The sequence below is a fragment of the Podarcis pityusensis genome, assembly GCF_964106645.2.
Source record: "Podarcis pityusensis genome assembly, chromosome: 4".
Lineage (NCBI taxonomy): Eukaryota > Metazoa > Chordata > Lepidosauria > Squamata > Lacertidae > Podarcis > Podarcis pityusensis.
In genome coordinates, this window is record NC_138027.1 from 8373132 (window position 1) to 8383276 (window position 10145).

At 44.8% G+C, this 10145-nt stretch overlaps 1 protein-coding gene across 3 annotated transcripts; it reads right to left on the minus strand.

The window, feature by feature from the left end:
- Positions 1–1492: 1492 nt before the first annotated feature.
- Positions 1493–9776, minus strand: LOC308475308 (uncharacterized protein). Of its 3 annotated transcripts, none has more exons than XM_081002380.1 (3): positions 9626–9776; positions 8042–8148; positions 1493–2524 (listed from the first exon to the last, which is right to left on the minus strand). In XM_081002380.1, the coding sequence occupies exon 3, from the start codon at positions 2491–2493 to the stop codon at positions 1582–1584; it is 912 nt and encodes a 303-aa protein (XP_080858506.1). In that variant the 5' UTR covers positions 2494–2524; positions 8042–8148; positions 9626–9776; the 3' UTR covers positions 1493–1581. The 3 variants fall into 3 exon arrangements, with proteins under 3 accessions (XP_080858506.1, XP_080858505.1, XP_080858507.1); XM_081002379.1 differs by having other exon boundaries at positions 9396–9751; XM_081002381.1 differs by lacking the exon at positions 8042–8148 and having other exon boundaries at positions 9626–9753.
- Between the last annotated feature and the right edge of the window lie 369 nt (positions 9777–10145).

Here is a 10145-nt window from a genome sequence, read left to right on the forward strand (position 1 = left end):
TCTGGAGCTGCCACTGTGTTGTGTGGGTGGGTGTTTTCAGAAATATATAATGGGGGTGTCCAGCTGGTGTGGGTTGATAGAGCTCTCAAAATGAGCAGCGTTGAAAGACCTCCAGCTGAGGAGGCAGGCGCTCAGCGATTAACGGAGATAAAAGGTCGCCATCGCCATCTGGGAACTCCCGCTATGGAGACAATGAAGGCAGGTCATTGCGTGGCTCGGCAGTATAAAGTGTTTTAAACTGATTTTAATATTGTATTTTTATTTGGTGATAAGATGCCCTGGGAACCTCTAGTGAACGGCAAGTACGAAAGGCAATGACCATTTGTCGTTTGTTATTACGCAGGTCTGCAGTGTAGGAAATGCAGGAAGATGTCTCTTTGAACAGCGCTGACCACAAGGGAAAGAGGCAAACTCTACCTTTCATACAGCAAAACACCAACACCACAAACTGGCTGATAAGTATAAAACCAAATTGACTAGAATAATAGCTAGAATAGAGATAGACTTATAACCATCCAAACAGCAAACATACTAAGGTGCCATGTGCAAGACAAAGCCTGGAGATTGTGTTTCCAACTCAAGACCCATTGAAGAACATCTCATCCAGTTCAATCTTTGAAAACGAACTTTGAAAAACTTTTTCATATTCTCCAGTGTGCTACCCTTGCCATTGTGGCGGCACGGGGTTGCCGTTCCGTGATTGGACTTACGCTACTTGTTGAATGGTTCATTTATCCAGTCTGTATAATGTTTACTGCACATGTAACTTGTTAAGATAGAGTTGTACATTTTTCCACTCCATGTTTACAGTATCTCCAGGCTTTGTCTTGCACATGGCACCTTAGTATGTTTGTTGTTTAAATGGTTATGCCTATCTGTATTCTAGCTATTATTCTAGTAAATTTGGTTTTATACTTATAAGCCAGTTTGTGGTGGTGGTTGTTTTGTTGTATTATTATTACTGTCACCACATTTGATACTTTGTTTATATACTACCTTTCATACAGACCATCCCAGATTTCAGTCCCAACTGTCCTCTTCAGGTGGGGCTGGCTGAGGTTCCCTGCCTGAAATCCTTGAGAGTTGTCACCCATCAGAATATTGAGTACCAATTGTCTGACTCAGTTTAAGGCAGCTTCCCATGTTCCTAAAATGTAATTTAGAGAGATGCTACTTCCTCATCTAAGAGATACGGTTCCTCTTAAGAGACTCTGACCCAATTTTGCTTGCTGGCTCCTGAGATCAAAGAGCAGATTTTTGCCTATTTTTGGATACAGCTGGACGCCATTTTGAATCAAGATGGCAGACCAAACCATTAAAAACGCTGCATTTTTTGTTTCTTCGAGCAATGCTAAGGTACGAGGCTGCTAGTTAGAGATAAACTGAACTGCCCTTTGTCTTTTATCTGCCCCTGAATTGACTAATGTCTTTTACGCCAGCGTAAAAACCAAGCACAATGAAATAAAGAAGGAGAAACAACCAGACCCGTCTATTGAGATTCTTACAAAGTTTTTAAATCCATAGATTTCTAATGTCAAAATCAAGTTGTAGGAACGCGGAGGAGTCCAGGCGGGCTGCGTTTCAGAAAGGCAACAGGCCGTCGTTCCTCCACGTCAAGTAGTGAGCGAAGCCTTGCACGATTCTGTTGACGTTATGCTCACCGAGAAACGCCAGGAGGGTCTCCGCCATGAATTCGTGGTTGAAGAAATAGGTGTAGCACAAGGCCAGGGTCAGCAGGAGAACGCAGCCGAGCACCAGGACGCTCAGGACTTTGCCCACCTGCCAGAACCAGTACATGGCTTTCCTGCTCTTTGACTGCTGCAAGGCAACATCCACCAGTTTGGCCTCCACAATTTCGTGCATTAGCGAGCCGATCTGCACCCTGTTTTCCTGGTCCAGCCTCAAGATGGTGGCCTGTTGCACGCAGGTCTCTAGCTGGGCCTGCAGATCTTTGATGTCGTTCCTCTGGCTCTGGCGGAGTTGAAGAAGCGCCCCGACTTTCTCCCTCAGCTGGGAGGAATTGTTCTTCTCCGCTTGATAGTGATGCTCGGTCTCCTGCAGCCTATCTTCCAGGCTCTTCAGGTATTTTTTGACCTCCACCGACAGGTTCTGCATCTCTCGAAGGTCCTTCTCCTGAGCGGCTTTGTAGTCTTCGAAAAGGGCCACCTGGGAGGTCACCTCGCGGAGTTCCTTGCTGAGCTCTGCGTTAGCTTTTGCCAAGGCCTTGTTCTGGGCATCCAGTTCGTGGATCCTCACGTTGGTGTGGTCCATCTTCTCTCTGATGTCCTCCACCTTCTTCTGCATCTCCTCCATGGCGGCCTTGAATCTGTCCGCCGTCTCTTGCAGGCTCCGGTTGTGGCCCTTGATGGTGCTGTTGTCCTTGAGCAGGGCCTGGTTCTCAGAATCAAGGTAGGCCACCGTCTCTGTCAGGTCACTGATTTGGTAGCGGAGCTTTTCGTTCGTCGTCGACAGTTCCTCCATCGTCAGCGACATGGTGAAGACGTTTCATTCAGAGCTGGAGACCCTATGAGAAGATCAAAAAGGTAAAGGTAAAGGACCCCTGACGGTAAAGTCTAGTCACGAACGACTCTGGGGTTGTGGCGCTCATCTCACTTTACTGGCCGAGGGAGCCGGCGTTTGTCCACAGTTTTTCCAGGTCATGTGGCCTGGACTAAGCCGCTTCTGGCAAAACCAGAGCAGCACATTTAATTATTTAAATTGTATACCGCCCTATCCATACCTGCAAGTCTCAGGGCAGTTCACAACATAAAAACACAAAACATATAATAAAAATAAAAAACAAAACATCTCACTAGTCCCCCTCCCAAATGCATTTTTTTTTATTTTTTTTTAATAATATTTATTGAGATTTCAAAAAAACAAAAAATACAAAAATTGCACAAAAAACAAAGAATAGAAAATACAAAAACTTACACACAATAAGAAAAAGATACAAAAGTGAAGAATAAAAATATAAAAAAGTGAGAAATACAGAAGAAAAATAATAGTAAAAAAGAAAAAAGAAAAACATTAGACCTCCTCCTCCTCCCTTCCTTTGTATTCTAGTTATTAATTATCCCAGCAAATCCTTTCCATCTTTCTATTATAAAATAAACCTTAAAATTTAAAATTTAGATCTTAACTTTACCAACTTCTTATATTCATAATGTTCTTTCATAATTCTTTGATAGTTATTAATTATCCCAGCAAATCCTTTCCATCTTTCTATTATAAAATAAACCTTAAAATTTAAAATTTAGATCTTAACTTTACCAGCTTCTTGTATTCATAATGTTTTTTCATAATTCTTTATACATCTTTACTAAGGCCAGGTAATTTCTTCCAACATTTTTCTGTCATTCATTTTTCTATCATTCTAACATTCATCAACTTTATAAAACATTCTATTAGTTAAAAAAAGACAAAAAAAGAGAAAAAAGCATATAAACAAGTCCAATCTTAATCCAACGTCCCTTCCTCCTGGTTTCGGGATTTGTCAGTCCTTATTCCTCAATCTAACCCGGTGACCTTATGTCCGAGGCCCTCAAGTCACTTCCATGGCCCTTCCGCAGCTTTTCTTCATATTTGTGGCTGTAGTCACTTGCTCGTAGTAGCTCCAACTTAATAGTGTTTTTAACCCTTCTCATCAATTCAGATCCTTTTCCCTGTTCATCGCTGCATTCCATGTAGTATTTAAGAACATACTTCAAGGGCCCTCCGAAGTTGTGGGCCCCCACAATTCCAAACATGTCGCAGCCTGTTACTGTATTTAAAAAGTCCAGATATCCCAGCATAGGGGGGTCAATCCAGCCCCCCATTTCCAAACCACACCAAACTTTCCCTTCCCATATCTGATTTTTTCCAAGTTCCATTATCAAATCCGGAGGATCAAGCTCCTGTTGAGACTGTTCTGTCAAGCCACACTCCTGATTTAATGCCACAAACCCCTGTTCTGTCAAAACACACTCCTGGTTTGAGTCCTGGATAGACTCCACATATATTCCCACAGTTTGATCAACGCCTTCCACTGCCAGTCTGAGATTTCCAGTCGACTTGGCCATCTGGTTCACCTTATCATGTAGTTCTTCCAGTAGAATATTTGTTTTATTGAGCAGGCAAACCACAACTTCTGAAAACATTGTTGCACTCTCCCACGATTCTTTGTAACAGCTGTCAAGTCCTTGGCATTAGTTACAGTTTCTAAGGCTCCCCCTAGGGAGAAGACTTATATTTGTTTCTGATACATTTCCATGTTACTTAAAATACTTTATCCATATATATTCCTTTAAAATGCGAAAGGGAACAGTAGAGTCACGAAAATTCTCTTCTTTTAACTATCTGTCACACACAGATACCTTGATTGATTCACATCAGTCCTGACTTCCCCGCTCCAGGATCAGGACGAAAATAACTTCCTTTTACTGCTTCAAATAGTCCAAAAAAAATATTCCCAATTTGAAATGTTGGAATCCACTCTTTTAACAGCAATTTTCAAAGCTCTAGTATAAGTTGTCTTTGCTTTGTTATATTTACAAAAGAACGGAAGGGTGACTTCCTGTTTAGCCCTTACCGCTCCGTACCAAATTCAATCGATTTTTCTTTTTTTTTTTTATAGTCCAATTCTGTCCTTTTCACTAGTCTTCATTTAATATCCCAATTTGTTCAAATTCTGGGTACTCACGGATATTTGTTTTAAAGTCCGAATTGTCCAGGAAAAAAGGCAGCGCTCTCCGGCAACAGCTACGCGGCTTCACTCCACAAAAGAAGCAGACGACTCGCAGCACAGCGCCTTCACTTCCCCGCTCTGTTCCGGAGCCCGTTGCCGGGCTCCTTTGCAGATTGGGGGGGCGCAAACAGTGCCCGCCGAGTCCCAGGGTCACAGGCTTCACCCGCCTGTGGTTTAAGGGGTCCCCGCTGCACCAAATGCATTTTAAATGGGCGCTGAATGCTGCACATTTCTTCTTATTTAAAATTTTGTGGCCCACCCATTTTGTTGTTTGTTTGTTTGAAAGAAAGGCATTCTATGAATCTCTGCTTACTCAAATCCTACTTAGAATCACTGGTCCCATTCTAAGGCTCCTTCCTTTTCGATTTTGAGGTGCCTCCTGAAGTCATTTGAATGTGGTCAGGCTCATGCAACTCATTTTTGTTTCGTTTTAACCGTTTTGCACTGTTTTTATGGTGTTTTATGTCTCATTGCCTATGCTGTTTCACATCGTCATGCTGCGTTGCATGAGTTGGCGGTGCGTAAATACTTTTACAAATAAAGAAGATATTGCAGAGAGAGAGAGAGAGAGAGAGAGAGAGAGAGAGAGAGAGAGAGAGATTCGTTAAGAGGCAGAGAGGAAGCAGTTAATGATGAACGGCTTGACAGCGAAAGGGCCCCTCAAACAGATTAAAGGGACAGAACGATTTTAATTTTGAGCCTCTTATACGAAGACAGCTAAGCCCCAGAGGGGGAAAATGACAGAGATTTATTCCAGCCAAGGGAGCGCCTAATAGCTGATGATAATGATAAATATTTATGCCCACCTGGGAGCCTTGAGCCTTCAATTCTTCACCCATATGCACTGAAGCTTGGAGCGAGCAATCTGCAGCAAAGCAGATCAGGACCCTGGTCAGCTCCCAGTGGCTTCTCATAGCTGAGCCAAGGAAGATGTTGTCTCAGCCAGAGCCACCTGAAGGCCTAAGAAAGCTGGTGAGGTTGTCTCTTCCAGGGACTTCACCTCCTTAGGAGGGGTGGTCTGCAGTCTTAAAGGGCCCATAGCCAATTCTATGGGAAATAATAAGGGTTTTGACCCTATGCGGCCTAGGACTCTTGGACCTACGGGACCGCCTCTCTTGGTATGCCTCGAGAAGGACCTTAAGGTCCACAAATGACAACACTTTGGGGGTCCTGAGCCTCAAGGAGGTTAGATTGGTCTCGACTAGGGCCAGGGCCTCTTCATTCCTCGCCCTGACTTGGTGGAACGCTCTGTCGCAAGAGACTGGGGCCCTGCGGGATTTGACCTCTTTCCGCAGGGCCTGCAAGATGGAGCTGTTCCACCTGGCCTTCGGCTTGGACTCACTCTGACCACTTACTGTATATGGGATTTGGTATATAAATGTTCCCTTGGCATTTTTGCTGGCCCATGTAGGACCAGCATGGATAGCTGGCTCGGGTGAATATCTGATGTTTCCTCCCTTTATGGTCTTGATTTATGGGCTGCTACTAAAATGAGGCTGCATTTTAAGCCGTATTTTAAGCCACATTTTATTTTATTTTTTTCCCCCCTATTGTTTTATTGTAATTTATATTCGGTGTTAGCTGCCCTGAGCCTGGCCCTGGCCGGGGAGGGCAGGGTATAAATAAAATTATTATTATTATTATTATTATTATTATTATTATTATTATTATTATTTTGTTAATTAATTAAATTTGTATACTGCCCTATAAAGGTAAAAGGTAAAGGTAAAGGACTCCTGGACGGTTAAGTCCTGTCAAATGTGACTATGAAGTTGCAGCGCTCATCTTGCTTTCAGGTCGAGGGAGCCGTCATTTGTCCACAGACTACTAAACTGCTTCTGGCGCAACGGGACACTGTGATGGAAACCAGAGCGCACGGAAACACCATTAACCTTCCTGTCACAGTGATACCTATTTATCTACTTGCATTGGTGTGCTTTTGAACTGCAAGGTTGGCAGGAGCTGGGACAGAGCAACGGGAGCTCACCCCATTGCAGGGATTCGAACTGCCAACCTTCTGATCAGCAAGCCCAAGAGGCTCAGTGGTTTAGACCACAGTGCCAACTGTGTCCCACCACCCTGTACCCATAGATCTCAGGGTAGTTCACAACATAAAATTACAACACCAAAACCACAAGGTACATAATAAAAACAAAAGCAAAGAGAACCCAATTATCTCCTCCCCCCCACAACACATTTCAAAAGGACCTGAGAGGTCAATGAGCCAAAGGCCTGGTTAAAGAGGAATGTTTTCACCTGGTGACTAAAGGTGTTTAATGAAGGCGCCAGGTGAGCCTCCCTGGGGAGAGCAATCCACAAATCCTGCAGGGTTTTCATGGCTGCTAGCTATGATGGCTAGGGATGCGGGTGGTGCTGTGGGTTAAACCACAGAGCCTAGGGCTTGCCGATCAGAAGGTTGGTGGTTCGAATCCTCGCAACGGGGTGAGCGCCCGTTGCTCGGTCCCTGCTCCTGCCCACCTAGCAGTTCGAAAGCACGTCAAAGTGCAAGTAGATAAATAGGTACCGCTCCAGCGGGAAGGTAAACGGCGTTTCCATGCACTGCCCTGGTTCACCAGAAGCGGCTTAGTCATGCTGGCCACATGACCCGGAAGCTGTACACCGGCTTCCTCGGCCAATAAAGCGAGATGAGCACCACAACCCCAGAGTCGTCTGCGACTGGACCTAACGGTCAGGGGTCCCTTTTCCTTCCCTTTAGACCCATTGAAATTAACAAGTATGACTACAACACCATGCATTTAAAGCACTATTCTAGCACTTTCACAGCCACGGAGCAGCCTGGGAACTGTAGTTTGCGAAGGGTGCCGACCTCCTAGAGCTGCCATGCTCAGCCCTCTTAAGAAACTACAGTTCCCAAGATTCCCCTTGTCTGTTAAAGTGGCAGAATAATCCTTTCACTGTGTTTTGTGGATGACACCATGGTTAGGCCCATTCATTTCAATAAGTCTACTCTGAGTAAATTTAATGCCACTCCTTCAGCCAAAATTGTGCCCCCCCATCACAATTAGGTTTAGAAAAAGGTTATTTTTGTATAAATGGGACCTTGATTCCGGCTCACAGGGGAGATTTTGCAGGAAGACTGCATATGCCCAGTTTTATAATATAACACCTTTCCAGTGCTTGCTCCTGAGCGTAGCTGTTATTTTAATGAATGGGGAGTTGCTTATTCAAGTAAACCTAGGTTTTAAAATCCGTTTTGGTATATATGTAACAAATGACTTTGCCGGCACATGTTTAAGGCAAAAGCGCCCCCTGCTGGTGCATGTGTAGTACTGCAGAAGGTTTTCCAAGACTCACTCTGTCTCCTTGGGACCCACGAAATTTGCACCAGCGGGGAGAGAGAAACTGTTCTCCTCAGGAAAAATGGGGAGGAGCGTTGGAGGATCAAGCCTTCTTTATGGAGCCTGGAGAATGAAAACAAGGGGGGTCTTTAAAACCCTGCCTGAGTGCTTTGCCCGTGCTCCAATGTTCTATTGATTCCACACACACAAAATAAAAATAAAAAGATTTTCTTGGTTTGCAAAAGTATGTGTGTTCTCTTCCGCCCCACCTCCAGGTTGTAGAATCTTTTCTACAGATCAGTTACATTTGATGTGAGACATTACTGTTGTAAATGGTATAATGTTGCCCCTTCTGACCGCAGCACTAATAATAATAATAATAATAATAATAATAATAATAATAATTTATTATTTATACCCCGCCCATCTGGCTGAGTTTCCCCAGCCATTCTGGACGGCCCCCAATTGAGTGTTAAAAACAATACAGCATTAAATATTAAAAACTTCCCTAAACAGGGCTGCCTTCAGATGTCTTTTAAAGATAGGATAGCTGCTTATTTCTTTGACATCTGATGGGAGGGCGTTCCACAGGGTGGGCGCCACTACCAAGAAGGCCCTCTGTCTGCTTCCCTGTAACCTTACTTCTCGCAATGAGGGAACCGCCAGAAGGCCCTCGGAGCTGGACCTCAGTGTCCGGGCTGAACGATGTTTGGAAATGTTCCTCTATCCAAATGCTTGTTACATGAAAATTCATTTAACGAAACTCAAGGAATCAGTTCCCAAACCTCACTAAACGCACCACAGATTGAGATATCCAAACAGCCGGACCTCTGTTTTTCCCTTCCTTGTTTGCCTTTTGCAAGGTTTCGGAGGGTTTTCCTGGGTTAGAAATTTCCCCATAGAAATAAATGGAAGTGATTGACTCATTATGTGCTCACCTAAACAAACAATTTCCTGAGAATGCGTTGTGCTGTCCTGTGTGTTCCCTCAGGACAGGAACTACAGTTCCCAGAAATTATTTGGGGGGGGGGCATCATGCCTTGGATGTGTGTTCAATATATGGCATGAATCCAGTTTCGCCAATCAAAATAGGCACATCTCAGATGTTGAGGTCTAATTCCAAAGCCGAAAATTGAAAGGGCGAGTCCTGCGGTCACCGCACCCCCAGCGGGTGAATGGCCATGTTTCATGTATGACCTAGTTGAGATTCCTGCAGTGCAAGGGGTTGGACTAGATGACCCTTGGGTCCCCGCAAACTCTACAATTCTTTGATTTTTAGTATTTAGCCAGGCTTGGGCATTTTGCAAAATTTCATCCCCGCACGAATTCCCCGCCTCTGACCCTCAGCCTCCGTTCTGGAGATGCCATACCTATGTGACTCAGCCGCAGGTGTGAGGGCTAGCAAGAGAATTTGGCACTGCCATGGCGCCCCGGTCGGACTCCTTCCTGGCTGGTCGTGATGAGGAGCTTTCTGGCCTAGCACCCCAATTCCGCCCTCACTGCGTTGTCCATTGCAACTTCCCTCATTCCCCTGCTTTCCGCTTTCAGATATTCGGCATTATTTGGCCTCCAATCCCCAAAACACGGGTAGAAAACACACCCCTCTTTCCTATATCGCCGGCTGCCAGCTCCTCGTTTGTTTCCATCTGTCTGTTTTTAATTCGGCACCCATGTCAGGAAGGTAGAAATCACTCACGGCCCCATTGTGTTGTCGTTCGTCATGGCAACGCCTCGGCCAATAGCGTCAGCGGGGAGGCAGGGTGATGTCACAAACCTTGGCTCTGATTGGGCTTTTGAATTCCACTTTCTTGAAAGGTTCTTTGAATGCCATTTTTGAGAACTTGCCACTGCATTTTGGGCGTGTGTTCATGGAGGAGTGGGGAGGTGGTCATGGGAGAAGCAGGTATCTTTGTCCTCTAGGCCCATAGCCTAGTGGGTAGGGTATCCGTCTAGCGTGCAGAAGGCCTCAGGTTTGATCCCCAGCTTTTCCAGGTGCGGTTATAGCATTGGTTGGCCTTCTGCCATGTCCAGAGAAGAGGGAGTTCTCCTAGATGGAACAAGAAGAAAAGGGTGGACAGGCAGGAGGAGAAACCACAGTAAAGTCAAGGAAACAGGTCACT

Coding starts and splice junctions, on each gene's coding strand:
- LOC308475308 (XM_081002380.1), bottom strand. CDS start 2,493: ATGTCGCTGACGATGGAGGAACTGTCGACGACGAACGAAAAGCTCCGC.